Here is an 18,909-nt window from a genome sequence, read left to right on the forward strand (position 1 = left end):
AATACAGGAGACGAGAGCGAACACACAAGCGCTCCATGCATGGGTGCGTGTCTCCGTGTGGGTGTGTGTGGGGTGTGTGTGTGTGAGTGTGTGCTTGGCGGGGCATTAAGCAGGTATCAGGTTGTGTTTCCATCTGCTCCAGAGAGGGCTCTGATAGTCCTATTATTTAATCTGCTGGTCATCCTAGACGCCGGGCAGGAGCCGTTTAGCCAGACATAATTGAATGCTTCAGTGCGGGAGATCACCTTGGCTGTCTGTATGGACCATAGTGCCAAGGCTGTGCACTCACACATTGTTAAGACTCAAAATCAGTGTCCGTGATTTTTTTCCCCACACACTTTACATGGGATTTCGACCAAAAAACGCGTTAGTTCAAAATGTTACTCCCAATCAATCACAATTGAGATATACTGTATGTGTCTTCATTGCAGGTACACTGCAAAAAAATCTCTCTCTTAACAAGTCATTATGTGTCTTATTCAGCCTTAAAATCCTGTTTCCTTAAAACAGGTAAAAAAAAATACTAAAATCTGCCAGTGTGGTAAGATAATTCCACTTGCTTCCAATGTGAATCAAAGTATTTTCAAAAAACAAGTGGCAGTATCTTGAAACGAGGCAGATCACTGCACTCATATCAAGATGTCACTTGGTTCAACATAAATTCTTGAAACAAGCTGATTTGCCATGGAAACAAGTGAAGCTGTCTCACCCCACTCGCAGACTTCTCGACTTTTTAACTTGTGTAACAACAGTAAGATTTTAAGACTCGGTACTAGATCCAATTATTTGCTAAGATAGATGTTTTGCAGGGTATAGCTAGTCTGACTCCAGTTTCAAGTGTTAAAACCTTTCCAACACAGCGATGTGTTTATGCAAGACACACAGATGTGCAAAACACGGACACAATGTTGGCACATCTTGTGGAGTGAGAGTGTTTAAAAGGTATAGAAAGGAAACTGTGCAACCGGGATTATGTGGGCAAGGTCCGTTCATAGCTCCACTTTTACATCGGCTTTACAAACGAGGCAGTAAACATGTATCAATGTCATGTAAACTGAGAGTTATGGAAAAGAAAGTATACAACTTGAGTATACCCAGTGTTTACAATTTGCCACTAACATAAGATACCGCTCATGTCTCGATAAATTCAAAGGATAATTTTGGTGTATATTTTAATTTTTTTGCCTGTTTTCCTGTGTTTATATCTGCTTCCCTGTCTTCTGGGTAGGGCTTCCCACCCTGAGTATGACAAAAAAAATAGTATAGCCGGCATGTGAATAAAGTGAATATTAATGCATCTTGTGATAGGAAAGGAACTTCTGAGAGGCAGCACTTTGAGGAAGGAATCACTTGAGATTGGGCTGTTTCATAACACAGGCGCAAAAGTTTTAGCTTTGCCTTTGGACAAACCATCTAAGCTGGAATGTAGTGTGAAATAAACATCAAGGACAAATAGATGTCTTTAATCCACTAAGTCTCCACCCTGAACCCTTTGTGCATATATTATGCAGTGGGCTCTAACCTAGATTTTGGGGAAAACTATGTTGGCAAAAAAGTTTCACAGTCGTCGGGATATTCTGCTCTCTTGTCTGGTGAACGTTTCACCCGAGTGGATACAACCTCCCGGTCTGTTATCACAAGGTCAAAGGTCATACAGCCATCTGTCATCATTTGAGCCCATCTTTCCCTCTCGTCCTTCCTCCCACAGACTTTCCCCCAGTGAGCAATGGTGTCATCCTCATTTTCCGTATAAACATGTTTTGGCACTCACATTACCAGCTGGCACTTTGTATACAAACTGCATGTTGTCACTGATAAGACAGTATGACATAGCAACATAAAATCTAGTGTGAGAAGTGGTAGCGTGCGACTATAAGATCAGTGGCGGATTAGTCTGGTGAGTCAGTCAGATACACTAGTCAAAAAGCAAAAGTTTGGACACACATTTTTCTTTATTTTTTACTATTTTGCACATTTTAGAATAATAGTAAAGATGTCAAAACTATGAAATTTAACTTATGCAGTGACCAAAAAGTGTAAAAAAAAATCAAAACTATCTTATATTTTAGATTCTTTAAAGTAGCCGCCCTTTGCCTTGATGGAAAGGCAAAGGCTTTGGAAAGAAATTCATACAAAGGCATCAACTTCACTATTTATATTTGTCTAAAAAACAAATTTCACGCTTTTACGCATAAGCCTTTAGATCAAAATGGCTTTGAGAGAATGAAAAACAGTACATTCAGTGTGTCCAGACTTTTGACTGGTAGTGTAATGTACTCTTACTTTACATACTGTCCCGCCCTCAAATCAGAAAAAATCACAGAATAAGTGGTCGTCTCACTCTCAAAATACTGGAAAGCAGAAAAAACAGAAGGGTACTTACTGTATGGGACACACTCGTACTGGACCTCCAGGTATTTGTATGTGCCGGGGCAAGGGTCAGGGAAGACATCAGGACCAGCCACCACTGCACACTGGGTACGGTTGTTGCATCTACACAGAGGGGGGCAGGTGGAAATGTCAGCGGAACACATACAGATACACAGATATATGCACGCACACACACACACACACACAAAAGATATATGTGTCTATTCAAGTACATTGCACTCACACACATACACACCCACAGACACACACTCAAGGGTCGTTGCCGTCTAAGAACCCTTTACATTGAGAACAAGGCACACAATACGTTCTATTGTTGCGATGGAGTCATTGAGTTCAATCATATGTAAGGCTGTCCACTGAAGTGCTGGTGCATAATGACACTTTTGGTGTTGCTGCTGCTGTGTGTGCGTGTGTGTGTGTGCGTGTGTGTGTGTGTGCATGTGTGTGTGTGTACAGCAGAGAGAACAATAACCTATGGCTTTAAGAGTATTCTGCCCTCCAGACTCCAGGTAATTAATTCCAATTATCAGGGGGCCTCTCTCCTCTGACACACAAAAAGTAAGTACTTCTCTCTGCCATTAACAGAGGTTATGGCAGGCGGCACATTATGTATGTTTGTATTTGCGTGTGTGTGTGTGTGCGTGTGTGTATCCATCAGTGTGACACATTAAAACACATGCATGACGCTCATGTCTAAGTGCGTGTAATTAAACGTGCCAATTCCACTCCCCATAAACAAAGATGAGTTACTGGGGGAAGGTTGGAGCTCACACATTCTCGTGATAGATAGGTGTAATAACATAAAACGCTACCCCGCACAAAAGTGGCACTTTATCTCAATGGCACTTCCTGGTTCAAATAAATTATTCAAATAAAGCGAATAAAGAATATTATTTGCAGGAACGAAGATAAGGAACACACGAGGAGAAAAGGCCCAGTCTGAGGAGGCTGACGAGCCGCTCCTCTTCTCATCTGAATATTTTCTCTCAATTAGTACCAGCGCTCTACGTCGCTCTCCCTCTCTCCCTCTCTGCGCACCTGTCAGACAGGCGACATTTACATTAAAAACATTCAGATTGTCCCATTGAGATTTTTTTAATGAGCATGCCAAACCCCTCAAGTCTCCGTTCGTACAGTAACGTTCGATAATTTGCATTATGAAATATGCATGAGGGCTAATTCAATTTCCAGTTCAATATTCACATATGACACGCAGAGCTAATGTAGGCTACAGAGAGCCACTCGCTGCCACAAGCATGGGTGTCTATGGCTGACCGGCACTGTGGTCGGGTCAAGTGTTATTGTATGAGTGTAAAAGGTTTTAAAACTCCGCGTGTTGCAATATCTGTCATATTCTAATGACAATACCCGCCAGTCTTCTCTCCTCTTTCCCTTCCCTTCTTTTTTCTCGCCTCTGTGCTTTTTAATTTCTTGCCCCGGTGCCTTCATCATCGGTCACCTGTCATCAGTGCAAGTTGTGGACTTGGGTTGGGGGGTGGAGTGGGGGGGGGACACAAACTGACACGGCGCCACAACTTCGCTCACAACACCCACCGGTGGACACGACAGGCTGGCCCACAGCGGCGTATCAGAGCACAGCACCCCCCCCTCCCCCCCCATTAATGACCTCGCGTGTTTGCCAGCGCGAAGAACGGTCCACCGGTGATGATGTCACCGGCGCGGCCGAGAGATGCGGACGGGCGATAGCGGCTACCCGTTTCGCTCGGGTCCAATTTGGCGCTCAAACAGGGCGTGCGTTTAGGTTCCACTCGCTTGCCCGTACAGACCAAAATAGAGGAGACACACAAATGCTGCTGGTGAGAGCAAGAGAGCCCGAGGCGTTTAGAGAAATGTCTCATTTCTGAAAAGAAGAGACCAAAAAAGACGCTGGTGAACCGGGGCACAGAAACCGCATGACATCAAACAGTCAGTGTGCAAAACCAACACAATGCATAAATAACAAGTGGAATAAAAATAAATTAAAATAGCCCTGATGCAGGGAGAGTGCGGCGTGGAAGTGAAAGGGAAGGGAAGGGGAGGGTGTGTGTGTGTTCAAAGAGAGGAAGTGGGAGAGCATTTATGCTGGGTGTGTGTGTGTGTGTGTGTGTGTGTGTGTGTTTATTTCTTCTTTGTGATACTGCAAAAAAGGGACAATTCAAGGGACTTTCACGGCTGAGTCATAAAGCACTGAAGGTTATTGACTGGTACTTTAAATAGAGGGTATAGAGCAAAGATTTGACATAATCTATCTCTCTTTCGCTCTCCCCGTTGTCACTCTCTCTCTCTCTCTCTCTCTCTCTCTCTCTCTCTCTCTCTCTCTCTCTCTCTCTCTTCCTCCGTCTATTTCTGTCTCCGCTACCTCTCCCTTTTTTCTTCCCTCCACTCTCTCTAAAGCCAAGATAATAAACCAATTTCTTTCTCAGCCTTTGTCTTCATCCTTCCCGCCAAGGAATTATTCCTCTCCGTTCCTCCTCCTTTGTCTCTCATTCTGCCTGTCTGTTTTTTCTGTCTGTTTATCTGTCTTAAACCCACTTAGCTGCAGCTTCCGGAGCCAGACCCAGATATATGTGGTGGGCCTCTTATTGCTCGCCTTTCTCCCTCATCTCCCTTTTGCTCTAAGTCTTTTCTCTCTCTCTCTCTCTCTCTCTGTCTCTCTCTGTCTCGCCTTCTCCATCCCCTTCCCCTCTCTCTCTATCCTCCTTAATATCTTTCTCATCCCTACCTCCCTCAGGGCGTCATCTCCAGCCTCCCTCTATTCCTCTCCCCGATCCCTCCATCCTTAGTAAAGCCTGTGCTGACGTCACCATGCTGTCTGAGCCAGTAGTCTGAGTCAGATCCAAAAAAGACTCCCTCTTGTCCCCACTACCTCCATCTCTCTCTCTCTCTCTCTTTCTACCTCTTTCACTCTTTTTCTGTCTGTCTCTCTCTCACTCCCTCTCTGCCAGTGTGTTTATCCCGCAGCATAACAAAACATAAAAACATCAGCAAAAAATTCACAAATTCACGTACTCTCCGCGTTCTGACCCATGGTGAATCATATGCACACGCGTGCACACACACACACACACACACACCCATTGCTTATTCACAGTCTCTCAAACACTCAAATGGCTCCATCTTTTTTCCCTGTGTATTTTTCTTGGTGTTGGCAGAAAAGCTCCTTTTTTAATTAGCATGACCACATCAAAACAAGGCAGTGGCCTGGATACCGCCTCGCCTGCTGGCTTTCTTCCCCACAACGTGCAACACACACACACACACACACACATTGACACGCGCACATCCGCACACACATGCACACACACACACACACACACACATATTCACTGACAAAGCTGAGCTGTGGCAGGCAGGGGGAGAGAAAGCTGCGATGCTGCAGTGGGTTCTGCTGTTGTTATTGTCTCTGATGTTTTTCACTTTGTTTGGCAGACCTCCCTCCACTCTTCCTCTGTGTTTCTCTCTCTTTCCTACACATAAACATGACTGACTGATGATAATTTGATAAAGCTGACACTGGCTGATGAAGCGTGGGTCTGTGTATGTGTGTGTGTGTGTGTGTGTGTGAGTAGATGTGTGTGCATGATGTGAGCCCATGCATGTGTCTGTGAGAACATACAAAAGGGAATAAATATTTGCGACTGTCAGTGTGTGTGTGTGTGTGTGTGTGTGTGTGTGTGTGTGTGCCTGCATGCCTGTATGTGCTTGAGCGCAGATGTGTTGGAGAACTATATAATTACAGAGCAAGTGAGAGCTGGGAACTAATCCTCATCAGTTGAATGAGGTGTCTGAGAGTGAGTGACGCAGCCTCAGCAGAACGCTCTGGAATGCTGTTTGAACACTCACATGCAGTCGGAACATTCTGGAACGTTGTCTGAACATTCTGGAACGTTGTCTGTCACTGTCTGAACTTTCTAGACACATGTTAACATTCAAGAACACTGCCTGAACATTTTACAATAAAAAAAATAATAATATTAATATTATGATAAATCTGAGAAATTAATTTGATATCAATACACACAATACTAATCTGCTAAAATATGCAAAATAGCATGTTAAATAATAGAATCAATGCTCATTGCATAGTAATATAATGCATGATAAAACTAATTTTCAAATCATATTCCCTAATTAGTTTCAGATCTAATTTTCTGAGAGACAGTATAGATATCGATATTATATATTGATATTAGTTATTAGTTATTAGTTATTGATATTATTAATATATTGATATTAGTATTGGCTTTTATCAGTAATACAGACAATAGAATTGCTTATCACGGCAACTCAATATTGTTATTTCTTCACAATATTAATTTGTAAATGTATTGAAAAATGAAAAAATATATATATATATTCAGTGTATTCAGTATTCACAGTATTCACAGCCCTAACTGCTTGAACATTTGAATCATCTTTCAACATTCCAGTAGACTGTTGGAACACACCAGAACACTGTTGGGAGATTGAGTGTCGGAAATCCTGGAACATGTTCAGAACATTCCACAACACTCCACAACAGAGTGCTGTCTGCATATACTAAACACATTTAAACATGCCAGAACACTGTCAGAACCATCTAGAAGAACATTCTAGAACCTCATCTGAACACTCCAGAACGCCTTTTGAATATTGCAGAAGATTGAATATTATCGTTTAGCATGCCAGAACTGTTTCACCTAACAGAGCATCATCTGGGCACTCTGCGGAGCAGCGGGAGCATCGACGCCTCACAATTGTGAGCATTCTCTTGGTAGAACTCCCTCTGAGAGCTCTGCGACAGTCTGAACATGCCATATGGACTCATGGCGTGCAAAGTCACCGTCTTATTTTGCTCTGCTTGCTCACCCACGCTGTTAGGTAACTTGCAAAAAAAAAAACAGACCAAAAAAAGATGGTGTGCAGCCGAATTCACTCATAAACACAGAATACAGAATATAGAAGTCATGGGGGGGGGATGGTTGGGGTAGTTCAGTACTCAGTATTGGAATGATTTGTAACAATAAATGAATAGGAGCACAGTTAAACTGCATTGTGTTTCTCTGAAAATGTATTTGTCTTAGTTTGAGAAAAAAGAAATAAGTGTTGTTTCTTCCCGCTGATGTCTAAAATGTAGTGGCCTAGTTTTTGATTGAAAAAGACCAAATCCAAACTTTCTAAATACTTGCTATACATTTCTAAAGGCTGTTTAGCCTGCTGCCATTGTTCACTCTCGTTTGGTTTGGCTCTAATTCGGTATGAAAGAAACAACATCTTCAGCACAGGATTTGATTGCACAGACAATGAGATTAAACACGACTTGACGAGAATGAGATTACTATAAAACAGATAATGCCACGAGAAACGACACTATATCAGTCGTCACAATTATCCATAAACACATAATGAATACCGTACTGCAAAAAGAAAGCCTAAAAATATTCATCGGGATAAAAAAATGAAAGCATTTTTTGAGCTGGTATAATGGTTTCTAAAAAGACATAAAATTAAAAACCGGAGCTAAGGCCGTTTAGATGCAGGAAACAATAAAACACAATTTATGAAAATAACAAAATGAAGGGGGAGAAGTGATTTCATAGGGCCCTAATGTCCTCCGAGAGTTGAGGAAACCCATTTGACAACAGACAGAGGATAGTTACAGTAGGATAAAAAGCTGTTAGGCCGGCCGTACACTCTCGCACACATACACCGCATATGAGATTCCACTGCTGCTGGCCTCGTTTCTGCTTTATTAGCTCCCTGATGTGGTTATACACACATATAGGGCTGTCTGGAGATGGACAAATGGAGAGATGGGGGGGTGGAGGGGCGGGGGGATGGGTGGACGACCAATAGGAGGAATAAAAGGGGTGAAATTCGGGGAGGATGCAGGAGAACTGGGATGTAGTAAGTAATTGAAGAGTGATACAGGGATCGAGATTGACAGAGATAGGAAGAGAGTGAAAGAGAGCAAGGGAGAGAGGAGTGTGGCTGTGTGTGTGTGTGTGTGTGTGTACCTTGGGGTATGGAGCAAACGGAAGCATCACATCCTGTGCCAGCACCACCACACCACTAACTCATAAAGAAATGACAGATCTCTCTCTCTCTCTCTCTCACACACACACACACACACACACACACAAACATTCAGCATCTCACACACACACACACAAACACAAACAGGCTGCTCTGCGGTCCCTGAATGAGTTCCTGTCAGCTCTCGATCAGCCTGTCAGACAAGCCACAGGTAAAATAATGTTGTTTTTCCTACTGGGAAAAAGCTTTGAAATGTGTTACATTATTAATATTTGGCTGGAGGATGTCACTCTCTCCCATTCTTCTCCCATTCTCTCTGCATTGGCATAGCGTGTGTCAAGTGTCATATTCTGTCATACAACATATACTGTATATACCATGAAACCTGTGTGTGCTGCATGTGCAATAAGTAGCCCATATCTTTAACTTTATACCTGGCATTCACATGCATATCAGTCATATAAATATATCATGATAGATGCCAATGAAAAAATAAAAATGCTGATAGCAGGATGGTCACAAACACACTGAAGTGAAGTGTAAATGAAAATTCTGAATCCAACTCCAGTCCAGCATATTGCAGCCATATCAGCGTAAACAGCTGCTCGCACAAGTCGATTACGTTGTTATATACTTGGCTGTGTTAGAAGATATTTCTGTAATTGTCCTCAAACTGAATAAACAGATGAATAAAAGATTAAGAAGTAAAAAAAAAAAAAAAAAAAAAAAAAAGATTTTCACTCGAGACAAGCGACGCGCGCACACGGTCGGAAGCTAGCTTTCCGCGCAGAAGTACAGAGGGCCAGCTGTTGCCTGCGGTATGCAAATTTCTTTTGAAGTGCGAGGAGCAGTGCATACGTCGCCGCAGCCCGCACAGAGCCTGCGAGGCTGTTATAACGACATAGGAGGAGAAACATTTTTTGCATTAAGTGTGGAAAGTGTAGGGAAAGTTGTCAGGATGTCAACACATAATTGCATTTTTGCCGAGGGAAGAGCAATCCGATTTCCATGTGGGTCCCGGAGACAGTTTTTTAATGCCAGGTGAAAATGAAATGGGGATAAATCCTAACTGGATAGAACCTGGATATGTGATGCATGTTAATGCAGGCTTTAAAGGAGCCCATTTTGTGAGTGGCAGCTAACTCATATTTTAGCATTCATTTTTTTTTTTTTTTTTTGCAGGAAATAATCTTGCTTGTTGGGATAATGAACTGCATTACATGAAAAAGTGCTTGATAATGCGGTGCGTCGACTCACACACAAATAATGCACACACAAGTACGCACAAACACATTAAACCCTATATCTCCCCGGCAAGCGGGTGGCCAAGTACAGTTTTTGAGCTCCGCCATCTCTCCTCTCCTCTCCTCTCCTCTCCTCTCCTCTCCTCTTCCGCCGGTAACCATGGCAACCGCCACGTCGTCCGATTCCAGGACACACTCCCGGAGCCTTCCTCCCGATTCCACCTAGCAACATTCCTCTGCTGACATCCCTGTGTGTCTTTCCATGTCTGTGTATGTGTGTGTGTGTGTGTGTGTGTGTGTGTGTATGTGTTTACGTGACACCTCTCTCTCCGCATCACGGTATAATCCGAGACCACCTGCTAGCACAAACTCCAAATCCGCCCCAACCTAAAAGACGAGTAGCGTTCAAGACAGCCGGGCTGTCTCTCCTGGTTGGTGAAAGGCAGAGTAGCGTGTAAGACGCCAACGTCGTCCCTCCCTGTTACTCGAGTCGACAGCCCCCCCACACCGAGACACTGTCTTGGAGGATTTTGTCAGGCTCACCTCCTGATGTACTGAAGTTGCATGTGTTTGTGTGTATGTGTGTGTGGGTGTGTGTGTGTGTGTGTTTGTTGCAGGGGAAGGGTTTCTCCTTGTGTCCCGGCCTGGTTGTGCGCTTGCATGTCAATGTCAAAGTATCAAGTCGGTAAGTAAGTCAGTCACTGTCTACGTGCCAGTGTGTCTGAGGCACTGACTCACATGCTCGTCTCTGGATGTGTCAGACCGTGTGTGTGTGTGTGTGTGTGAGAGAGAGAGAGAGAGAGCATGGTGGTAGTGGCAGTAGAGAAGGGTCAGACAGTGGTGACTTTGACAGGTGGAGATACAGAGGTTTTGGGAGAGGAGCATAGCTGTCAGTCTGAGTGAATGTTGGTGTGTGTGTGTGTGTGTGTGTGAGGGGGGCAGGCTGTGAGTATGGGACAATAATATTATGTGATGAGATTACAAAGGCACTTTTGTGTTCATGTATCTAAGATAAATTTTCTGTATATGTGTGTTTTCGGAGTGACTTTACTGTCTCCACCTCTCTGTTTTCTCTCCACTTTTCACATTCTCTCTCTATGCATCTACCTATGTGTGTGTGTGGGGGTGTGTGTACATATGCATGTATGTGTGTGGGCCCTAATTACCGTATTGAGCAAGGGTGGCAGTTGGACTCCCAGGGTGCCGCGGGGCATCTCCTGTAACCGTGGCGACTATTTGAGGGTGGCAGCGTGCACACGCACGCACACATATTATGTAGGACATTTCCAGATATGACCTCATTCAGCGGGAAACAGGGTAGGAAAATGGAGGGGGGAGAGAAGAAGGAGAGGATGGAGACCGAAAGAATCAGAAGGAAAAGATATAATCACCAATGTCCTGGTGAGTCCACCTCTGCAGGATATCGTACACACACACACACACTCACACACACACACGGCAAACCCCAGTTGGCGCAAATGGTCAATTTAGCATGTGTTATTGTTTTTGCTATTGGTGTGCCTTTGTAGTTAGAGTCATTGAACTGGAATAATGATGGTTATGAAATGTATGATTTATATAAGGTTTACGGCATTTGTTCCTCTAACTATGTCTCCCTCTATATCTCTTTTTCTTTCTTCTCTCTCTTCCTCACCACCCGTCCATTCCCCTCTCCCTATGCGACTTGCCATCTTGTGTTTTAGAAATGGATAGAGTGAAATGGGGAGGACAGATGAAGTAAATAAAAAAAAGTGCCACACTCTATGGCATAGTTCACAGGCGGCGTGGCGCTGAACTGCAGCACATGGCACCAGATTGCAGCGTATGATTCAAGTGGTTTTCTATAATTCAGAGAGTCAAAGGAATAGAACTTCAGAGGTTTCTTTACAGGCTCCCACGTGAATGGTTCAAACACGCTGGTGTGCGCTCGCAAACACACGCGCACACAAAAGCTTACAGCCATACACGCACGCACACGCACACACACACACACATTTTATCCAATGAACAGCAAGCTACTTTCTACCACAATGTAGCACCGATTCCGTGGTGTAGCACAGCTGAAATATGGAAACGAATTTTATGAAAGCTGGTGAAGATACACGCGTCACTGAGACAGGCCTAAAAAACAAACGGCGATAGATATGGATTGAATAAACGGGTGGAGACGGGAAACCGTTTGACACTTGGTGCGACAAATTAAGGGACCCGGGTTGCACTGTGTGCTCAACCAGCAGAAGGAAAGTGCTCTTTCCACTTGGGGTAAATCCCAGACACAGCGCCGCTATGCGCGCACTCCGATATCTGACCACACCGGGAGCGACAGTTACAGCTGCTGCTCCAGCAGCAATGACAGACCGGAACGTGATCTGTCTTTCACAATTTACAATCGTCATTCAGCATAAAAATGTGGCATTGCTTTGGCTGTTCTCTACAGAGCTTCCCAGGGGTCACCTGGTAAGAAAAAAAATAATTGTTGTGGAAATCCATAGGGGCACCGATTGGTAAACCGCGCACGGAGTCCTAAACCATGCCTGCGGATTAGTAGACCGTGCACACGGATTTGTAATATGTATATTGATAACATCAAACAGGGATACCACAGCGGCCCACAGAGTTGCATATACAATTTAATTAGCATGTTTTTTCTACAAGCATGATTTATAGGGAGTAAATGGGAGTAAATGGGTTTCATTCATTTCAAAACACACATCGGATCATAAATTAGACCTACTGATATGATTAATCAATGGTTATGATTCACATATGGTCTAGGTGCCTAATAGCTATTACAGCTCACTATATGTATGCCAAGCTGTGTGTAATGGCTCTGGCTCACGGTATATAGGCCTAAATATATAGTCCCTCTTTGATGTTATCAATGTAGATATTACAAATCTGTGTGCATGGTTTACTAATCCGTGGGCACTGTTTAGGAGTAAATTGTAAGAAAACCGTGCCCACTAATTTCCGCATCATTTTTTTTTCAGTCAGGAACATTTCAGGCTCAGAATGTTTTTTGGCTTTAAGCCCTGCATGTATACACACTAGCCTGGTGCTTTGAAGCCTAAGACTCAGTTCTAAAGAGACATGCTGCCAGGAGAGGTTGACCAATAGCTAGGGAACTGATGAACTGATGAGCAACCCTCCCTCTCTCTCTCTCTCTTTCTGTGTGTGTGTGTGTGTGTGCAAGCATGCGTGCATGAACAAGCATGTATGTTCACGCATGCATGTGTATTCATCGGCGTGTGTGCACAGAGGGCTGGTGTGTATTTACGTGTGTGTGTGTTTACAGAGATCTTGCGCCCCGGGTCCTCTGGGGGCCACTGAAGGCTGGGGTTTGGTCCAGATCAGGGCCTGTCCCTCCAGCCTTCAACCCCGTCACATTCGGTCCAGACTGGGCCGAAGCCAGATCCAGGCAACATGCTGCACCATAGGCCCTGGCACTACAGCCTCGCTCTCACCTTCCCCCCTGAGCCGGGGGAGCGAAAAAAGTGAATGGAAAAACAGGAAGGGGGTGTTGAAAAGTAAAACAGATGGTTAGAGGGAGAGAGGAAAGAGAGTGACAGGGGTGAGAAGCAATTTGAGGAATGAGAGGGACGGCCAAGATGGAGAAGGTGGAAATAGAGTGGTGAAAAAAAAAAAGAAGAGAGAGAGGCTGAAACGGAAAAAGAAGAGGGGAAGGATGGAGAGAGTGTGAGCAAATAGGAGAATAATAGATGAAGCGTGCTGTAACACTTCCAGAAGGAAAGGAGGGAAGGGGGTGGGCGGGGGTGGGGGCGGAAGAAAAGGAGGAACAACTCCCCTCCCTTGTTGTTCTTGTTGAAGTGGTTTCCCTTTGTGTTGAGGGACTTCTTCAAGAGAGAGGGGAAGAGGGTGCGAAAGAGAGAGAGAGAGAGAGAGAGAGAGAGAGAGAGAGAGAGAAAGAGAAGGGCAAACAAGGTTACAAAGTGGGAAAAGGGGGGTACGGAGGCATTTGGGGGGAAAGTCGCTTTAAAGTCCAGAAGTAATTTTCGCGAGACGGAAACCTGAGGCAGAGGTCGCGAAACAGAGTGCCTGCGTGCCATGTCTACACGCTCATACAAGTGTCCGTATTCGCCATTACACGTGCCTGAATGTGTGTGTGTGTGTGTGTGTGTGTGTGTGTGTGTGTGTGTGTGTGAGATCGTCCTCTCCCCTGAGTGTGTGTGTGCTGAAAGGCTCTTGGTCCACGGAGCACTCAAGCATCAGTGGAGGGACAAGCGGTGTGTCTGTGAAGCGCCTCCCCAGAAACCATCAAATCACTTTTATGTGTGTAGAGCAGCACTATAACTTGCAGGTGTTCCACCGCTCTGGTTAGCAGCACGGAACAACCCGAACCTTCGAATGCATGTAACTCTCCCTCGTGACACTTTACTGCACCTTCTCTCAACCTGGCCACACCCTTTAGCTGTAGCTGACACGGCTGCGTTGACAAATATTCCCGAAACAGACCCAATTCAGCACATAAGGAGGCTTGTATCCACTGAGGTGCCGGGTGTGATGCTCCTAACGAAACAATTTAACTACTGTACAATCATTCAAGGTGAAAGTTTTTGAATGGCGCTTCAACAGAACATAAAGAACGCTCGGTAGCCATTTTGACATAGCACAAAAAAAAACAGATAAAACGGAGTGAGTCATAGAACTGGGGCCAGCACATCGCTAAAACAGATTAAGCGTAACTTTCACGGCCGCGGCTTCGTTTCCCCTTCAACCCAGTGTATCCCAATGGGGAGATAATCTGGGAAATGCTGCGATATCAGGTCCTCTCTAGGTTGCTTGAGAAGCCTTGTGAGACCCTCCAGAGATATAAGGCTTTGATATCAAGACCAATTATGTGGTATGGACACACACACACACACACAAACACACACACGCATACACACACCCGCATTGACGCACTCACAAACATGCACACATACAGTACCCACGCTCGCGTACAAATATGCACACACACACACGCGCACGCGCGTACTCACTGGCCTTGGAGAGTGGTAGAGAGGAGAACAAAGAGAGAATGTGATACTGAGGAAACGCTGGGCAGGCGGAACATGCTCTGATTTTTATCAGTCAGTCGAGCTCGGCTTGAAAGCCAGAGACGACGCAGACATAGAGAGAATGAGAGAGTGGAAACCAGACGGGCTGAAACAGATTGAAGGAGAGAGATGTATGAATATGGGAAAGGGCTAAATGCACACACACACACACACACACACACACACACACACACACACACAAACACACCGCGATGTGTGCGAACGCCCCGATGCGGCCCTCGACATGCATTATTAACAAGCGCACGTGCACGCACTTCTTCGACACGTGCACGCTCACACGAAGATTCACTGTGTGCATGGGCATGTCCGTGGTCTTACACACCAAAACACACACGAGTGCATGCTCACACACAAAGGCACAAAACACACAAAAACATACACAGACAATATATGTGATAAACAGTTGTTTTCGGTCTGAGTCACCTCCACAGAGTATCCCTCTAGATTGAATTTGGCCTCTAGCTCTGCTAATTGGAGCTTACAGTCTGGTGTAGCCCCTGGGCAGTGTATGCAGTGTGCGGTGCACGCGCGTGTGTGTGTGTGTGTGTGTGTGTGTGTGCGCGAGAGTGTGTGTGTGCGCGCGTGTGTATAAATTATGGATGGCAGGGGCCGTAGGAGAGTGGCCACACAAGCTGCAGCTGGCAGAGCGAACGGAGAGACAGAGCCAGGCCAAAGCAATCGCAACCAGATCACCACAGCATGACACAGACAGGTGGTTTGATGGAGAGACAGTGGGGAGGAGGAGAGAGAGATGAGCGATGTAGAGAAAAAGAAGAGAAAGAGAGAACTGCAAAGAGCATTCAAAGTCAGAGTAACTCATCATCTCTGAAAAACTGAGCAGACACTAATGACGACATTAATGAATATTTATATTGACACATTCTCATTACACAGAGCGTTGCTTTGCCTCATTGCTATTTTTGTTCCGCTATGATTTTCTAGTCCGTTCTCATCAAATTCATTTATTTATTAAGGATCAAAATGTTGGGAGGATTAAGGGGGAAGGGGGAGTGTCGGGATCGCGATGGTGCCAAAGACGTACAACCAACCGCAGGAGGCATCAGATACGTAGCCACACACATCATTAGCCCCACCACACACACACACACAAACACACACACACACACACACACACACGCACTGACCTGAGCGACATGATCTTGTATGCATCAGGCAGGTAGCACCGCGTGTTCTCCATCTGGGCAGGGTCCGAGTCGCAGATCTTGTCGTCGGTGCGGCCATAGTTGGCGCTCTCGATCATGATGACGTCTGTGCCGGGACAGCGCAGCTCGATGGGGTACGACTCACAGGACAGCTCCCTGCGCACCACCGCCATGGGGATAGGGGCCCGGCTGGAGGCTGTACAGGTGAAGGAAACACACACTCACGTTGGTATACTGTAGATTAGTGGTTCTCAACATTTCAGTGGTTCTCAACAATGATGAATTGATGAATTGTTAAACTTCACCATTATTTCATTCATAAGAAGCTCATCATAAGAAGAATGACTATTTTGATCATAGTTTCACTGTTATCTCTCTATCTACAATACAGACAGTCATGGGATTCTGGACAAAATCATATATAACAATAAAAATTCTCTCAGATTTGGGTCTGAGAGACAAAATCTCATCAAATGGGGGTCTGTGGCTCTAATGTTGACTAAATTAGGGGTCTTTGATATGAAGAAGGCTGAGAATCACTGCTGTTGATAACAGTGATTCAGTCACTGGTCAGGCAGCCGGCCTACTGAACCACCGGGCTTATTCTCGCCGTGATGCGGGGCTTGTGTTTCAAATGTGCGCAATGCTGGCCTAAACTGTACAGGCACACTTTGTGTTCAACCAAAAATGAAGTTGTTCCCTTGTCATACAGACTAATTATCTACACTGCAAAAACAATGGCACTGCACAAGAATTTTGGTAAGGGCATGTCCACTGTCGCGAGTGAACTGACTTGCCGACAATGGTAATTACTGTTGCACAGTTGGCGGCTTTAGACATCAGTTTGGATCGAGGGTAATTGCTTGGCAATTTCTACATGCATTTAGTGCTGTGGAAATGATTCAAAAATAGTAATGCCTAATAATTTCCAGAAATTTGATTCATGGGTCGGTCCATACTGCACTGAAATAGGGAAGGTGTCATTGATTTCATTCAGATTAAAGCTACTGATTGGTTCCAAATCTTTTTATTACCTGCTGCTTTCCTTCCTTTACTTGTCCACTGAGCAATTTACGTTAAAAGACGTTAAATGGCTATAGACATCAAGGCTAAAATTAGGCTATATAGGGTTTAAAAGTGGAAGTTTATTAGACGTCTACATCTTAGACTACATCTTCTGACAAAAATAAAGCTATATCTTGAACTTCTCTGGTGCATATTTTGATATTTACAGCTGTTTATGCATTGTTTCAATATGTAATAATGTATTTACTGCTTGGTCTAAACCTGAGCTATACATTGGCAAAAGATCCTGGGCTATAAGAGAGCTAAAGCATAGATGCAGTGTTGAGATGTTGTCTAGTGCTCAGTGGGTCACTGCCAGTCATCTCTCAGTAGGAAGTCATTTGGAGGAGATGGAGGAGGGGGGAGAGATGTAAACAGAGGAGAGAGAGGAGGGGGAAACGGCAGCTGCTTCTATAGGCTTCAGCATCATAGATGAGACCTGCAGAGGCATGGATTTTGATGGGGCATGTTGTACAATCATGCAATTTATTTCTAGGAGAGAATGCACTTGATCCTCCATCTAAGGAGACACAAGGAGATGTTTTAAGCAGCTCCTCTCATCTCCTCCACTATTGGGACAGCAGGCAACATAGCTGAACAAACACTTGTATCTGGCTCATAGGAAGAAAGGAGGAGGTAGTGGAAGAACAAAGGAGGGATTTTTTTTTTTTTGGTTGTGTTTTGTTTTGTTTTGTATTTTGGGGGGTGCACCCCAAGGCTTTTACAAGTTTTGAATCTGTAATGTATGCAAACAGAAAATCCACCAAGGCTTGTCCATTTAAACTTGTGAGAATAAATAGATACTTAAATGTTGAAGTTATCACAGTATTCATTTCTCGCCTAATGCTGTCAACTGTCAAAACTTATGTCCCCAAGGTGTCCTGAGTGGAGGAAGGTACAGAATTTGACATTAAAGTTTTCATTCGAGCAAGATGTTGTAGAACGGAGATACACAGACTGAGAATTTCTGCAGTGAATACATAATAGATGTCTCAGTTTTCTTTTAAAAGATATTGTTAGACAACCATAGCACAAAATCCTATTATATATTGTTTTTTGGGTTTTTTTTTCAGTTTGATAGCTCTATTAGAGTTAGTAAGATCTAATGAATCAAGGTAATGCTGCTGATGATTTGTATTCATGTGTCATGCACTCCAGGTGCCTGGCCCACAAGACATTCTACATCCAGATGTCAGGCTGCAATTGTGCATGACATTAACACAGAGCAAAAAATACGAAGCAAAATGAAATGCGTTTGGATTTTTGGGGATTTTTCCCCAGGCTTTACAATTTTAGTGCCACATAGAACCCAACATATCTCAGGTGTTTTAGAATCATCTCGCCAAGTAATGCCGCATGACTTTACAACACAACACATCGTGCACGGACGAGACAGATGGGTCTGTATATCGCTAAAGGGGAAACCCAGCTGTTGAGTATGAAGAGTATAATATCAGGACTACTGAGTCATAGATCAATTTATCAGTAATTATCGTGAACACAAACATTTCTCTTTAATATGAGACGTTTCGTGCAGTATTTTTTTGTTTGTATTTAGGCCAATTTTTGTTTGTTAGGCCAATATAGTATTTGATTTTTTATTCTGAATATATTTGTTTTCTGTTTAATTTGTATTTACATTCATATTATATTATTTTTTACAGGTATTTCTATTACTGCATTGTATTTTGAAAGCATTGAGTTAGATAGAAAACCCGTTCCTACTGTGTGGTCTGTGGCGACAGACCTGGTGCTTGTGACTGTTTGTTGTTGTATGTGACATTTGTTTGTAGTGAAATATACCCTGTCAAGGTCTTCCTGATCATTCCTTAAAAGCACACACACACACACACACACACACACACACGCACACACACACGCACACACGCCCGAATGCACCCACACAAGCGCGTGCACACATACACACACGGGGCCAGTACCTGTGCTTCAAAC

At 44.2% G+C, this 18,909-nt stretch overlaps 1 protein-coding gene across 1 annotated transcript in view; it reads right to left on the minus strand.

Annotated features, from left to right (window-relative positions):
• Positions 1-16,079, minus strand: part of adgrl3.1 (adhesion G protein-coupled receptor L3.1) — a 72,977-nt gene extending 56,898 nt beyond the window's left edge. Inside the window, exons 1-2 of the mRNA XM_071531735.1 lie at positions 15,874-16,079; positions 2,384-2,493 (exon numbers count right to left, since the gene is read on the minus strand). Of these exons, the coding sequence (XP_071387836.1) occupies positions 2,384-2,493; positions 15,874-16,064 (301 nt within the window). The 5' untranslated portion in view covers positions 16,065-16,079. The remainder of the gene's footprint in view (positions 1-2,383; positions 2,494-15,873) is intronic.
• Between the last annotated feature and the right edge of the window lie 2,830 nt (positions 16,080-18,909).

Source organism: Centroberyx affinis, unplaced genomic scaffold, assembly GCF_046629955.1.
Source record: "Centroberyx affinis isolate AG114_WGS23_722 - 3 ecotype Tasmania unplaced genomic scaffold, CSIRO-AGI_Caff_v1 ptg002119l_1, whole genome shotgun sequence".
Taxonomy (NCBI): Eukaryota; Metazoa; Chordata; class Actinopteri; order Beryciformes; family Berycidae; genus Centroberyx; species Centroberyx affinis.